The sequence below is a fragment of the Camponotus vicinus genome, unplaced genomic scaffold (genome assembly GCF_025532165.1).
Source record: "Camponotus vicinus isolate PSW18456_S1 unplaced genomic scaffold, iyCamVici1.0 SCAF_4, whole genome shotgun sequence".
NCBI lineage: Eukaryota > Metazoa > Arthropoda > Insecta > Hymenoptera > Formicidae > Camponotus > Camponotus vicinus.
The window spans coordinates 11,846,168-11,862,651 of NW_028141976.1; the positions used below are offsets into that span (position 1 = coordinate 11,846,168).

The 16,484-nt window shown below is 31.2% G+C and overlaps 2 protein-coding genes and 1 long non-coding RNA gene across 5 annotated transcripts; 2 read left to right on the forward strand and 1 right to left on the reverse strand.

The window, feature by feature from the left end:
• The first annotated feature begins 1,272 nt into the window (after window positions 1–1,272).
• On the forward strand, window positions 1,273–3,646 carry LOC145970025 (large ribosomal subunit protein uL6-like). Of its 2 annotated transcripts, none has more exons than XM_083096410.1 (4): window positions 1,273–1,432; window positions 2,689–2,827; window positions 3,103–3,430; window positions 3,518–3,646. In XM_083096410.1, exons 2-4 carry the CDS (start codon window positions 2,690–2,692, stop codon window positions 3,619–3,621), a joined length of 570 nt encoding a protein of 189 aa, XP_082952536.1. In that variant the 5' UTR covers window positions 1,273–1,432; window position 2,689; the 3' UTR covers window positions 3,622–3,646. The 2 variants fall into 2 exon arrangements, with proteins under 2 accessions (XP_082952536.1, XP_082952537.1); XM_083096411.1 differs by having other exon boundaries at window positions 1,288–1,495.
• On the reverse strand, window positions 2,421–6,839 carry LOC145970026 (uncharacterized). Its single transcript, XR_014438298.1, has 6 exons — window positions 6,630–6,839; window positions 6,202–6,522; window positions 5,866–6,013; window positions 5,600–5,790; window positions 5,322–5,528; window positions 2,421–5,224 (listed from the first exon to the last, which is right to left on the reverse strand). It is a non-coding gene; the product is annotated as an uncharacterized LOC145970026 (long non-coding RNA).
• A 6,983-nt stretch (window positions 6,840–13,822) lies between these two features.
• Window positions 13,823–16,196, forward strand: LOC145970063 (large ribosomal subunit protein uL6-like). Of its 2 annotated transcripts, none has more exons than XM_083096487.1 (4): window positions 13,823–13,982; window positions 15,239–15,377; window positions 15,653–15,980; window positions 16,068–16,196. In XM_083096487.1, the coding sequence occupies exons 2-4, from the start codon at window positions 15,240–15,242 to the stop codon at window positions 16,169–16,171; spliced, it is 570 nt and encodes a 189-aa protein (XP_082952613.1). In that variant the 5' UTR covers window positions 13,823–13,982; window position 15,239; the 3' UTR covers window positions 16,172–16,196. The 2 variants fall into 2 exon arrangements, with proteins under 2 accessions (XP_082952613.1, XP_082952614.1); XM_083096488.1 differs by having other exon boundaries at window positions 13,838–14,045.
• The last annotated feature ends 288 nt before the right edge of the window (window positions 16,197–16,484 follow it).

Below are 16,484 nucleotides of genomic sequence, written 5' to 3' on the forward strand. Positions count from 1 at the left end.
CATATTTACCGATTTTCAGATGAAATAATTATTTCCCAAACGTTAAAAACATTACAGACATATTTCCCAAATAATTTCACGTTAATTAAAAAAAAAAATTTTTTTTTGAATATTTATATCTGCTAACTATACGATCAATTTATTTTAATTAATTATAAATAAACTATTATTTCCTAAACTATGAGAATCTATTCCTAAATGTGTCCAAACGATTCCCAAGCGATTAGTTTAATAGATAATAGAGAATATCAAATTTGTCTGCTAACTATATGATCGTTAGGCCGGGTGACTTTTTCGCGCATGCGCCGCGAACGCGGCGTTAACGAAGTATCTAGTAGAAGCAAAAAGTGTGTCACTGGTCGCCCTTAAATAAATTTCTGAAGGAAAATTTTTAGAAAATTTTTACGAGCAACCAACAGCACACTATCATATATATTATTATCAAAAATTTAATTAAGCTGAAAAAGAAAAAGATACAAAAATCACCGACTCAGATGCTGTTGCCCGCCAAAACTTTGGCGCCCATAATCCGCTATCTGATTCACCGTTGCTTTCCTGTGATTACTACTGCGCATGCGCGAAAAACTCACCCGGCCTACCATCACTGGTGCTGATGGTGCCAACAGCGTCAAAGACCGGTCCGAAATCATAAGCGCGCTTAGGGTGCAGTCCCACGTAGAAGGAAAAGCGGAACGGAAAAGAAGTATAGTGGGGGTAACCAATCAGAACGTTTCTCCAAAAGACATTATACCTAGCGTTCTCGTATGTATGTACATACCTAGCATATCTAGTCTTTCTTATTCATAAATAAAATTTATAAATTTATATTTATATAAAATAATAATGTTCGGTAAATTTTTTTATTATAATATAATAAATATGTGTGTGTGTGTGTTTTATTTTCAGATATATATATTAAATTTTGTAACAATTTATTACACTTAGGCCGGTATTCATAGTCCGTTTTTATATTTAAGATCGTCTTAAGAACCCATTCAACCAATCAAATAGCTGCAATGCGGTCATTGATTGGTTGAATGGGTTCTTAAAGCGTCGTCTACAATGGCCGCAGCATAAGGTTGTAAGGCCGTAGTCGTAAGAAATTGACCAATCCCAGTTGAAGTTCAGGAGAATAATCAACTGTGATTGGTCAATTTCTTACGACTACGGCCTTACAACCTTATGCTACGGCCATTGTAGACGACGCTTAAGACGATCTTAAATATAAGAACGGACTATGAATACCGGCCTAGGTGCACGTTTTTAAGGTCCACAGAGGGCGTATCGCTTTCAGGGATCACTTAAAAGCGGGCCGTGAGCCGTAACACCTCTCATTCTTCTCTCTGCTTCGCATCTTCATCGGATTTTTGCTCTGCCTCGATCTTTTTAAGTCTCTTTCCATCTTTTCCGGTTATCGTGCGGCGTGTTTCAGGTAAAGAAATTTCCGTCCTTAGGAATATCCTAAAAAATCAGCGACGATCCGTCGATTTGTCGGGTATGAAATTTGTTTTCACATGTTCCTGACATTTATCATTCTTCCCACATTTGCCGTGATGTAATATTTTTCTGCGACACGCGGAACGTTTTGCGACAACGAGCCATAAAACCCTTGCCATAGCAGTCAACAATTTGCTTACGTACTATTGAAAAAAAAATCGCTGTGCACGAGTTTTATTGAGTGATTTTTATGAGAAATTTAATTTTTTAATTATGCAATTTTATGATATCGATCCATCTTGATTCATGTAAACAACTGCTGTAAGCATTGACCTGTCATAACCTACAAAATTCTTATCGAAACTCAAATATGTTGTGTGTATTATAATGAATGTGCGATATTACATTTGAATATTTTTATTACTTTTGGATACTATTTTATATAAAGTAAAAAAAGAAGAATCTTGAACACTATTATATTAGTTATCACACCTTCCTTCATCCCTTCACTCGTGTCACACATTATGCTGCATGTTAAAATTTTATATCTTTATTTCCAGTATGTGTATCTTACTAAAATCAAGGAAAAACGTATTGAGACTATTATATTCTAAGATGTTAAAAATTGAGTTTCACGTGAAAATTACATAACTTTCTGGCAAAAACTAGACAGGAATTAAATATTTAGATGGGGAATCTTTCTCTTCGTATTTTACAATGAAAGATATTGGATTAAGCAGTTTTGCTTAGACAAAAGATAATAATCTATATGATTAATTTTTAATTAATTTTTAATTACATTTTAGAATAGAACAATAAATCACTCCACTCTAGCATATATATTACTAGTAGTAAAGTACCAAATTTTAACTACAGTATAATATGATAGATGAAGGGTCCTAATATGAGAAATTTGAGCTCTAACTTGGTGAATTTTGTTATGACATTTACACACACGTGGTACTTGACACAAAATAAAGATAGAGAATCGTATGGAGATTTTAATCTCATTTATATCGTATAAAGCTACATACAAAATATATTTCTATGTCATTTTTGTCTAATTATATTTACAATTTTCTTTTGCTAATATAAATAATATAATTAACACTTTCAAAGTTTAACAAATAATGACTGCACAACAATTGTAGATTTTATTATATTGTATCATAGCTATAATTATTATGATAATTAGTTATATTTTATTGCATAATTATATAAAATGTTTAAGTAAATTTCTTGGCATTGCAGAATGAAGCAAATTGTGACTAATCAGACAGTTAAAATCCCAGAGGGATTGACTGTCACAGTAAAATCTCGTCTAGTGACTGTAAAAGGACCAAGGGGTGTTTTGAAATGGTCTTTTAAACATCTTGCACTCGATATTCGGGTAAGAAAATAATTTTTTTTATATATACATATTATTATAAAATATTATTTGTGAGAGTATATCACATCTCTTGTATAAGATCTCTTATTAAGAATAAAATTTGATTAATTGCAATGTTGAAGATATATTGTGAAGATAATCAGCAGGATTCCCCTTCATTTTTCATAAATGATAAATCCTCTGAAATTTTTGTGATTGACATCAAAATATTTAACATCCACATCACATCCACATAACATGCTTTATGAATGTATATTTTTTGTTATGTATTCTAGATGATAAGTACCAGACTACTTAAAGTTGATAAATGGTTCGGTACGAAAAAAGAATTAGCTGCTGTTCGTACCGTATGTTCTCATATTGAGAACATGCTTAAGGGAGTCACAAAAGGCTACCAATACAAAATGCGAGCTGTGTACGCTCATTTCCCCATCAACTGTGTGACTACGGAGAACAACACAGTTATAGAAATTCGTAATTTTTTGGGTGAGAAGTACATAAGGCGTGTTAAAATGGCACCTGGTGTAACTGTTGCCAATTCTGGAAAACAGAAAGATGAGCTGATCATAGAAGGAAATTCCTTAGAAGATGTATCCCGTTCAGGTACCTTGAAATTATTTCTTTAAATAAATAAATGCAAAGAAATCAACTTGAAATATATTTCATGAGAATTGTTTGATTCTATTTCAGCTGCTCTCATTCAACAATCGACAACAGTAAAAAATAAGGATATAAGAAAGTTTTTGGATGGTTTGTATGTATCAGAAAAAACGACGGTTGTACCTGCTAGATGATGAATAAATTTCTTGTCTAATTATAGCTGAACAATGAATTTAATTAATGCATATTAAATCATTGATCACACTGACCTAACACCTAATAAATATATTTTTTTATTCCCATTGAGAGATGATAGCCTAACATTTTAATACAGTTATATACGCGGCAATAGAATCTAATTATAGCTGAACAATGAATTTAATTAATGCATATTAAATCATTGATCACACTGACCTAACTTTATTACATTACATGTATGTATGTACTTTATTACATACATTGATGATATTACATTACAAGGAATTACATTTTAATAATATGAACGGCACTGTTTCATTTTGTACTCAAAAACAAAACATTTGCAATACAAAACTGATGTTATCTTCAACATACTTTAAGATGTGACTTTACTTCATCTTGCCTGAACATGCATTAGCATACTTTAGAGATGCAATATTCTCTTCAACAACAATTTTATATATTCCATAAAAATGTAAAATTATGTATTATTATATATATTATAAAATTTCAATGCGCAATAGAAATTTGTTATAAAAATCGTATATCTTGGCGATTTTTATATAATTGCAAAAATGGGATCGTGAATATGAAATTCGTATACATAATATGTATATATATATATATACATATATATATATATATATATGTATGTATATATGTATGTATATATATATATATGAATACCTTGATGAATGAAAACCTTGATTAATATTGCGAGATCGTAAAAATCTCGCCCGTGGCTGTTACTAAAATGCGCATTACTTTTACTAAAATACGCATTTTATTCAAATTTTTATTTCTACATTTCTGCGATTTGAATGAAAAAACATCTGTCATACACACACACACATATATATATATATATATATGTGTGTATATATATATATGTATATGTATATATATGTATGTATTACAAATGTTTTTTTATTCAAATCGCAGAAACGAATAAAAATTCGAAGAAAGGAATAAAAGCATAACTCTAAAATACGTGTTTTACAATTAGTTAAAGTAATATAACAGCTGCGGAGTTTCTATGACCTCGCAATATCAATCGAGGCTTCCATTTTTCTGTTCATTAGCTACTGATTACGCATGCAACGTAACAATATTTTTGAAAAATTACCTGATATAAATGATATACGTCAACTTATACGTCACATAGCAAAATAAACCAAGATCAAATGAAGCTAAAGTAGAACGGAAAGAGTAAACTAAATTATGTTATAATATATATATGTAACACAAGAACAATAGTCCGGAAAACATTAAAGTGGAAAAAAAGAGATAATATAGTGTACTGCTAGAACACATGTGTTCTTACGAGCAAATTCCAAGATATAATATCTCGTCGAAAATTTGAAAAAAAATGACAATTACTTGCCAAGTACGGGATTTCGATAAATCTGCAACGCCAACTTTTTATTATGCCATACTTATATATTGAATTTTTAAACATTGTCGGCACAAGATATCTTTTTGTGTTAGAAGCGTGAAATATGTGTTGTCCTGTATCCTTTTCATCAAAAATGTGTAGCCATCTGGGTTTAAAGTAGACAGTATTTACCAACACAAATTTTGTACTGTTGTCGATATGTTCTGTTCAAAATATTTAATTATTGAAAATGTTTTGTATAATTCTTTATTATTATTTTATACACATAATTGTTAGTCAAATATATCTGATACAATATACCTGGAAAAATTACGTCGGATATATCATATCATTTGTTATTAATTCAATGATTGAGTTAATAAATTTAACAGTATCATATCCAAAATCTGTATTTAAAACCAAAGATATAAAATGATTCATGTACATCGTTAAAAAGTCATCCACAAAATAACTATCTTCGTGAACATACACCGTGTGTGTTATCTGCAACGCATTGTTTTTAATACCCTAAAACACATTTAAATGTATCATTTTCTAAAAAAATCATGTATCATTCAGCTTTTTTGCGTGTTTTTCACCTTGCATTTAATAAATTTATTAAAGCTTTCAATTTGTCGTTAAAAGATATTTTATCATCGAAGCGAAGAACAGATTTTAATTCATTCAGTGTGGATCCTTCAGCATCATTAGAAAGTAAGGATAACATTATATATACGTTTAAAGGAGAAATTACTATATTCATCTCGGTACTTGAATAAGATAATAGACTCTATGATATAAAACATAAATTGGAAATTAGAAAACTTAAAGTTTATAAGATATCTCAAATGCACTAATTACGTACCTTGTACAATGGACTTGCAAAATTGTTACACGCTACTAATATACTTTGAAAATTATTTGGATCTTTATTCGCTAACACATTTTCACGTTTATTGCTATGTTTGTTTCAAAGGCATTTCAAAGGCTATTGACGATAATCGCAAACAACTCTGTAATACATTTGACAAAATTAAAAGAGAGCTACTGTATTTCAAATAATACTTTATTACATTAAATATAGCTAATAGTTTACATTAAATGTAGAGATATATATAAATATATATATATATATATATATACACATATTATATAAAACTATATTAGAGAAAACATTTTTTAAATATTGACGTAATCATACCTATCCATAAAAACATTATGACAATTGTGATTCTATGATATATGTGTGAAATATATTTCGAGTAAAATGAAGGAAGAATTATTAAACTTAATAAATTATTTATATATGCGTATTAGATATAGTAGCTTTCTAGTTCTTTTTCTCTTGTTTGTCAAGTTAAAAATCAACTGTCATTTTAAATGATTAGCGCTATAATACTTATTGTTAGAAAAAGTTGAAGAACTCAAAAATTCGAAATTTGCATATATATTATTCAATTTTAATCGAAAATTCTCTCTTTACTTCACATAATTTAAATGCTAACTGCTTGATCCCTCATGCCTATTAACAAAAAAAAACTGTCAAAAATATTATGGAAAGAAAACATGTTGTTTTCGCACAAAATTCAAGTGAATTTTACGTGATTTTACAGATGATCTTGAATTTACTTTAACAATGTCTCCAACGGTTTACAACTTTTGGAAAAAATTTTCATATATGCAGATTTCCTCTTGCGATATTTTGGAACAGTTACAAAATGGAACAGTAACACACTATTGATGATAGCACACTGTGTTGTTTTAACTTTATTACACTGTTATTATGTGTCTCTGTATCTAGCAACTGTCGTCAGAAGTATCACATAAAGGACACTGGAATTATAAAGAAAAAGGAAAAAAATTGTATGATATAGTTTTTTTTACAATATTTTGTAACCTATCTTTAAATCGAATAGAGTTGTGGATAACCGTATGTTTATATTAAAACACAAATAATCTTTTCATGCGAAATTATGCGATTTATTAGTTTATAGTGATAGAAAATGTATATAATAAGAGATGCACTTGTAAAAATTTATTTCATATGCGGAATAGATTGTAACTAAAATATTGTAGAAACATTATTTTTATTAAAACAAATTTTGAAAAATAATATTAATTATAAAAACTAAGTAATATTTCGTACATTTTATTATACAAAACTATTATTTTATTATATAAAATAATGAAAACATGAAATAATAATATAAAGGAATTTGTCTTTTTTTATATGATTTTACATAATAATGTATTATAATTTACAAGCTATTATAATGAATATTATAATTTACAGACAATAATAATTTTTTTTATTTGTAAGAAAAAGATCGTATATATGTAGAACGTTATTTTTTAAGAAATGTATAAACAATATATGAAAAATATATGAGCAAAAAATCATAATATTTAATCAAATCTCTTTTGAACTATAAGATTATAGTTTATTGTTTATTATAAAGATGCCTATACATGATAGCATCAAGCGTCGAGCGTCTGCGCAGAAAACCATACCGGTACCATTGCGCAGATTCAAAACGAGTTCGAATCCAGCTACAAAATTAGTTGTATATTTTATTAATATTTATAATATATAATATATAATTTAATATATAATATATAATTTAATCAATTATAATATTTACCATTAGTAAGATAAGAAGTTTTAGACTGTGAATTAATGATGATCCAATCCTTAATGTAATCATGATTAAAATTTTATTTTCATATACTTGACATACAAACTTTACAAGTATCAAATTTGTAGCCTATGAAAACAATGTTACAAAATATTTCTAACGTGGAGATATATAATAAGAGATATATAAAATAGGACTGTGTATATTACAAAAAGTATGCAAGAAAAGTTCATGAAAATTAATTCTTTAATGTTTGATTAGGGTGCTGTCACATGGCAGTCGGAATTTCGGAAAACGGAATCTCGGAAAAGTACTAGAGTGGTGATCAACCAATCAGAATTATCTAATAAAGTTTGAATGTCGGTTTTTCGATAGCCTCGCTCCCCATAGAGCGATTTTTACGGAAAACGGAATGCTATTCTAACCTCAAATTGTTTTTCAATTCAGAAAATTTCTTTATTATTTTCTGTTATAATAAACAATACATACAAATGTCACTTTTTTATATATTTTTCTATTGTATTAATTATTTTTTTTGTCGGAAAACTATCAAAATAAATTTTTCTATTTTTACTCATTTCCGAAATGCTCCGAAATATTAGTCCATGGGGAGCCCAGCCACAAAAAAAACCGGACCGACAAACACGCAACTTTAACAAATATGCAGCTATGCATAACATAAGACCATATGGACCAATGAGCATCGAGTATTATGTTATGTAAGTCAATATGGCGACTTAATACTCGATGCTCATTGGTCCATATGGTCTTATGCTATGCATATGCAGCTATGCAATTTTGTGTGTGATGGCCTTTAAGGTGGAAGCACATAAAATTGCAGGAGCGCATTACCATAAGCATAAGAAAATTGATTGGTTCATTTTCTTATGCATATATTTGTGGACCAATCAATTTCCTTATGCTTATGGTTATGCGCTTATGCAATTTTATGTGCTTTCACCTTTACCAGTATCATTGCGCAGGATTCTGAATGGCTGCGTTCAGGAAAAGCTGCTTTGTAACTGTGTAAAATTCGTGAATCTGATTGGTGTATGCTCGTAGATTCAGCCAAAATTAAGAGCATACACCAATCAGGCTCACGAATTTTACACAGTTGCAAAGCAACTTTTCCTGCTGAACGCAGCCAATGAATTAGATTCCAGCTTCATATAATGAATAACAAACATGTAAGTAACACGAGATAGAAAGAATTAGATATTCTAATATATAATACTTATTAAAATTAATATTTATTAACATTATACATAATACTACTATTATTAGTAAATTAAATATGTTATAGAATATTACTACATCAATGCATCATGTTTAAAATCTAAGGGTGCAGTCCCACGTAGAAGAAAAAGCGGAACGGAAAAGAAGTATAGTGGGGGTAAGGGCCTGAGCAGAATGGCTGCCTTATAATTTTAAGACTATGTTTTATACTTTAAGTCTTTGTCTTAGGTAACGCACAATACTGTGTGTTATGTCTCGAGTCTTATGTATACGCGAACGTTTGTAAGAAATAAACGTTCGCGTATACATAAGACTCGAGACATCCCTGGCAAAAATGAGACGTTTGTTTGGCGTTTACATGAACGTTTGTGGAAGTTCGTCGAGAGTTTAAAAACGATTAGTAAAGAGTTTGTAGAACAAAAATTGCAACACTTTAGCGTTTAAAAGACGTTTGTACGTTATAGCGTAATCGTAAACGTTTGAAAAGTCTGAGTAAACTCTGTACACGAAGATGTATCAACGTTTACTGAACGTACTCTGAAAAATGTTACCTCAGCATTGCAAAACTTTCATATAACATTATATAAAGAGTTTGTAGAACAAAAATTGCAACACTGCAGCGTTTGATAAGCATTCAAAACCCAACAGCGTTATGTAAGTGCTCTTACAAAGTTTGAAAAGCATATAAACTCTCAGAAAACCCTCACTCAACGGTTGTTAACGCTTTATAAAGTTTCTTATTTTCGCCAGGGATAACACACAGTATTGTGCGTTACCTAAGACAAAGACTTAAAGCATAAAACATAGTCTTAAAATTATAAGGCAGCCATTCTGCTCAGGCCCTAACCAATCAGAACGTTTCTCCAAAAGATATATCTGTTCCGATTTTAAATAACCGGGTTCCCCATGTACCGGAAAAAGCGGAAATAAGTAAGAGTAAAAAATTATTTTTTATGAATTATAGTTAACAAAAATAATCAATTTTGTAAAAAAATATCTTTTTATAATAAATGGAAAATTCCAATGGAATATAATTTACGAAAAAACAAAGCTAATTCAGAATTATTGAAAAATTTTAGGTTAGAATTTTTTCCGGTTTTGCGTAAAATATATTCCATGGGGAACCCAGTCATATAAAAGCGGAATGGAATAAAGAACTTTATAATAATATAAATTTAACAAGAGAAATATATTATTTTAGTGTAATTTTGTTATGTTTTTTATATTTTGTGAAAATATAAAATTAAACTAAACTATTTATATGAAACAATGATAAAATTACATTTTATATTGTAACATTTTATTAATTTTATTGTAATATTTTATTCAGAATAATATATTTTCACCTCCCATACAGCACAGAGCATTGCAGCAATATTGCAGAAATATTACAATGTTGTTGCAACATTGCAGCAACATTGCAATATTGCCGCAATATTGCTGCAATGTTTTGTGCTGTATGGGCTAATTTAATGTTAAGGCCGGTATTCATAGTCCGTTCTTATATTTAAGATCGTCTTAAGAACCCATTCAACCAATCAATGACCGCATTGCAGCTATTTGATTGGTTGAATGGGTTCTTAAGACGATCTTAAATATAAGAACGGACTATGAATACCGGCCTAAGTGTAATAAATTGTTACAAAATTTAATATATATATCTGAAAATAAAACACACACACACACACACACATATTTATTATATTATAATAAAAAAATTTACCGAACATTATTATTTTATATAAAAATAAATTTATAAATTTTATTTATGAATAAGAAAGACTAGATATGCTAGGTATGTACATACATACGAGAACGCTAGGTATAATGTCTTTTGGAGAAACGTTCTGGGTGCCTATTACGGTTCTTGAAGCGAGGTGAAAATTACAAAAGTGAACAGATTTACTAGATTTCGACAAATGAAATTGTAGATACTCTAGTAAATTTCCTCACTTTTGTTATTTTCACTTCGTTTCAAAAACCGTAATAGGCCCCCTGATTGGTTACCCCCACTATACTTCTTTTCCGTTCCGCTTTTTCTTCTACGTGGGACTGCACCCTAAGCGCGCTTATGATTTCGGACCGGTCTTTGGGCCTGAGCAGAATGGCTGCCTTATAATTTTAAGACTATGTTTTATGCCTTAAGTCTTTGTCTTAGGTAACGCACAATACTGTGTGTTATGTCTCGAATATTATGTATACGCGAACGTTTATTTCTTACAAACGTTCGCGTATACATAAGACTCGGGACATAACACACAGTATTGTGCGTTACCTAAGGCCGGTATTCATAGTCCGTTCTTATATTTAAGATCGTCTTAAGAACCAATTCAACCAATCAATGACCGCATTGCAGCTATTTGATTGGTTGAATGGGTTCTTAAGACGATCTTAAATATAAGAACGGACTATGAATACCGGCCTAAGACAAAGACCTAAGGCATAAAACATAGTCTTAAAATCTTAAGGCAGCCATTCTGCTCAGGCCCTTTGACGCTGTTGGCATCATCAGCACCAGTGATGGTAGGCCGGGTGAGTTTTTCGCGCATGCGCAGTAGTAATCACAGGAAAGCAACGGTGAATCAGATAGCGGATTATGGGCGCCAAAGTTTTGGCGGGCAACAGCATCTGAGTCGGTGATTTTTGTATTTTTTTCTTTTTCAGCTTAATTAAATTTTTGATAATAATATATATGATAGTGTGCTGTTGGTCGCTCGTAAAAATTTTCTAAAAATTTTCCTTCAAAAATTTATTTAAGGGCGACCAGTGACACACTTTTTGCTTCTACTAGATACTTCGTTAATGCCGCGTTCGCGGCGCATGCGCGAAAAACTCACCCGGCCTAACGATCATATAGTTAGCAGACAAATTTGATATTCTCTATTATCTATTAAACCAATCGCTTGGGAATCGTTTGGACACATTTAGGAATAGATTCTCATAGTTTAGGAAATAATAGTTTATTTATAATTAATTAAAATAAATTGATCGTATAGTTAGCAGATATAAATATTTAAAAAAAAATTTCTTTTTTTAATTAACGTGAAATTATTTGGGAAATATGTCTGTAATGTTTTTAACGTTTGGGAAATAATTATTTCATCTGAAAATCGGTAAATATGTCGATGAAAGGAGCCCGCCTCGACCTCCGGGAAATTAGCCGGGCAACTTCGACTTTTTTAATTTTTTTTTTTTTTTAATCGTTTGTTGGTTAATTTCTTACGACAAGCATGGAGCTGACACACACACACACACACGGGTGGGTGCAAGGGGGGCCTTCGGCCCCCCTCCCGCACCCACCCCGTCCCCCACGCTTCGCGTGAAAAGTTGCAAAATGGAACCTCGCTTCGCGTGGAAAGTTGCACCCTACCGTAGGCACCCCTACTGGCGGGGTGGGTGCAACTTTCCACGCGAAGCAAGGTTTCACTTTGCAACTTTCCACGCGAAGCGAGGTTCCACTTTGCAACTTTTCACGCGAAGCGAGTGGGACGGGGCGGGCGCGGGAGGGGGGCCGGAGGCCCCCCTTGCACCCCCACGTGTGTGTGTGTGTGTGTGTGTGTGTCAGCTCCATGCTTGCGTAAGAAATTAACCAACAAACGATTAAAAAAAAAAATAAAATAAAAAAGTCGAAGTTGCCCGGCTAATTTCCCGGAGGTCGAGGCGAGCTCCTTTCATCGACATATTTACCGATTTTCAGATGAAATAATTATTTCCCAAACGTTAAAAACATTACAGACATATTTCCCAAATAATTTCACGTTAATTAAAAAAAAAAATTTTTTTTTGAATATTTATATCTGCTAACTATACGATCAATTTATTTTAATTAATTATAAATAAACTATTATTTCCTAAACTATGAGAATCTATTCCTAAATGTGTCCAAACGATTCCCAAGCGATTAGTTTAATAGATAATAGAGAATATCAAATTTGTCTGCTAACTATATGATCGTTAGGCCGGGTGACTTTTTCGCGCATGCGCCGCGAACGCGGCGTTAACGAAGTATCTAGTAGAAGCAAAAAGTGTGTCACTGGTCGCCCTTAAATAAATTTCTGAAGGAAAATTTTTAGAAAATTTTTACGAGCAACCAACAGCACACTATCATATATATTATTATCAAAAATTTAATTAAGCTGAAAAAGAAAAAGATACAAAAATCACCGACTCAGATGCTGTTGCCCGCCAAAACTTTGGCGCCCATAATCCGCTATCTGATTCACCGTTGCTTTCCTGTGATTACTACTGCGCATGCGCGAAAAACTCACCCGGCCTACCATCACTGGTGCTGATGGTGCCAACAGCGTCAAAGACCGGTCCGAAATCATAAGCGCGCTTAGGGTGCAGTCCCACGTAGAAGGAAAAGCGGAACGGAAAAGAAGTATAGTGGGGGTAACCAATCAGAACGTTTCTCCAAAAGACATTATACCTAGCGTTCTCGTATGTATGTACATACCTAGCATATCTAGTCTTTCTTATTCATAAATAAAATTTATAAATTTATATTTATATAAAATAATAATGTTCGGTAAATTTTTTTATTATAATATAATAAATATGTGTGTGTGTGTGTTTTATTTTCAGATATATATATTAAATTTTGTAACAATTTATTACACTTAGGCCGGTATTCATAGTCCGTTTTTATATTTAAGATCGTCTTAAGAACCCATTCAACCAATCAAATAGCTGCAATGCGGTCATTGATTGGTTGAATGGGTTCTTAAAGCGTCGTCTACAATGGCCGCAGCATAAGGTTGTAAGGCCGTAGTCGTAAGAAATTGACCAATCCCAGTTGAAGTTCAGGAGAATAATCAACTGTGATTGGTCAATTTCTTACGACTACGGCCTTACAACCTTATGCTACGGCCATTGTAGACGACGCTTAAGACGATCTTAAATATAAGAACGGACTATGAATACCGGCCTAGGTGCACGTTTTTAAGGTCCACAGAGGGCGTATCGCTTTCAGGGATCACTTAAAAGCGGGCCGTGAGCCGTAACACCTCTCATTCTTCTCTCTGCTTCGCATCTTCATCGGATTTTTGCTCTGCCTCGATCTTTTTAAGTCTCTTTCCATCTTTTCCGGTTATCGTGCGGCGTGTTTCAGGTAAAGAAATTTCCGTCCTTAGGAATATCCTAAAAAATCAGCGACGATCCGTCGATTTGTCGGGTATGAAATTTGTTTTCACATGTTCCTGACATTTATCATTCTTCCCACATTTGCCGTGATGTAATATTTTTCTGCGACACGCGGAACGTTTTGCGACAACGAGCCATAAAACCCTTGCCATAGCAGTCAACAATTTGCTTACGTACTATTGAAAAAAAAATCGCTGTGCACGAGTTTTATTGAGTGATTTTTATGAGAAATTTAATTTTTTAATTATGCAATTTTATGATATCGATCCATCTTGATTCATGTAAACAACTGCTGTAAGCATTGACCTGTCATAACCTACAAAATTCTTATCGAAACTCAAATATGTTGTGTGTATTATAATGAATGTGCGATATTACATTTGAATATTTTTATTACTTTTGGATACTATTTTATATAAAGTAAAAAAAGAAGAATCTTGAACACTATTATATTAGTTATCACACCTTCCTTCATCCCTTCACTCGTGTCACACATTATGCTGCATGTTAAAATTTTATATCTTTATTTCCAGTATGTGTATCTTACTAAAATCAAGGAAAAACGTATTGAGACTATTATATTCTAAGATGTTAAAAATTGAGTTTCACGTGAAAATTACATAACTTTCTGGCAAAAACTAGACAGGAATTAAATATTTAGATGGGGAATCTTTCTCTTCGTATTTTACAATGAAAGATATTGGATTAAGCAGTTTTGCTTAGACAAAAGATAATAATCTATATGATTAATTTTTAATTAATTTTTAATTACATTTTAGAATAGAACAATAAATCACTCCACTCTAGCATATATATTACTAGTAGTAAAGTACCAAATTTTAACTACAGTATAATATGATAGATGAAGGGTCCTAATATGAGAAATTTGAGCTCTAACTTGGTGAATTTTGTTATGACATTTACACACACGTGGTACTTGACACAAAATAAAGATAGAGAATCGTATGGAGATTTTAATCTCATTTATATCGTATAAAGCTACATACAAAATATATTTCTATGTCATTTTTGTCTAATTATATTTACAATTTTCTTTTGCTAATATAAATAATATAATTAACACTTTCAAAGTTTAACAAATAATGACTGCACAACAATTGTAGATTTTATTATATTGTATCATAGCTATAATTATTATGATAATTAGTTATATTTTATTGCATAATTATATAAAATGTTTAAGTAAATTTCTTGGCATTGCAGAATGAAGCAAATTGTGACTAATCAGACAGTTAAAATCCCAGAGGGATTGACTGTCACAGTAAAATCTCGTCTAGTGACTGTAAAAGGACCAAGGGGTGTTTTGAAATGGTCTTTTAAACATCTTGCACTCGATATTCGGGTAAGAAAATAATTTTTTTTATATATACATATTATTATAAAATATTATTTGTGAGAGTATATCACATCTCTTGTATAAGATCTCTTATTAAGAATAAAATTTGATTAATTGCAATGTTGAAGATATATTGTGAAGATAATCAGCAGGATTCCCCTTCATTTTTCATAAATGATAAATCCTCTGAAATTTTTGTGATTGACATCAAAATATTTAACATCCACATCACATCCACATAACATGCTTTATGAATGTATATTTTTTGTTATGTATTCTAGATGATAAGTACCAGACTACTTAAAGTTGATAAATGGTTCGGTACGAAAAAAGAATTAGCTGCTGTTCGTACCGTATGTTCTCATATTGAGAACATGCTTAAGGGAGTCACAAAAGGCTACCAATACAAAATGCGAGCTGTGTACGCTCATTTCCCCATCAACTGTGTGACTACGGAGAACAACACAGTTATAGAAATTCGTAATTTTTTGGGTGAGAAGTACATAAGGCGTGTTAAAATGGCACCTGGTGTAACTGTTGCCAATTCTGGAAAACAGAAAGATGAGCTGATCATAGAAGGAAATTCCTTAGAAGATGTATCCCGTTCAGGTACCTTGAAATTATTTCTTTAAATAAATAAATGCAAAGAAATCAACTTGAAATATATTTCATGAGAATTGTTTGATTCTATTTCAGCTGCTCTCATTCAACAATCGACAACAGTAAAAAATAAGGATATAAGAAAGTTTTTGGATGGTTTGTATGTATCAGAAAAAACGACGGTTGTACCTGCTAGATGATGAATAAATTTCTTGTCTAATTATAGCTGAACAATGAATTTAATTAATGCATATTAAATCATTGATCACACTGACCTAACACCTAATAAATATATTTTTTTATTCCCATTGAGAGATGATAGCCTAACATTTTAATACAGTTATATACGCGGCAATAGAATCTAATTATAGCTGAACAATGAATTTAATTAATGCATATTAAATCATTGATCACACTGACCTAACTTTATTACATTACATGTATGTATGTACTTTATTACATACATTGATGATATTACATTACAAGGAATTACATTTTAATAATATGAACGGC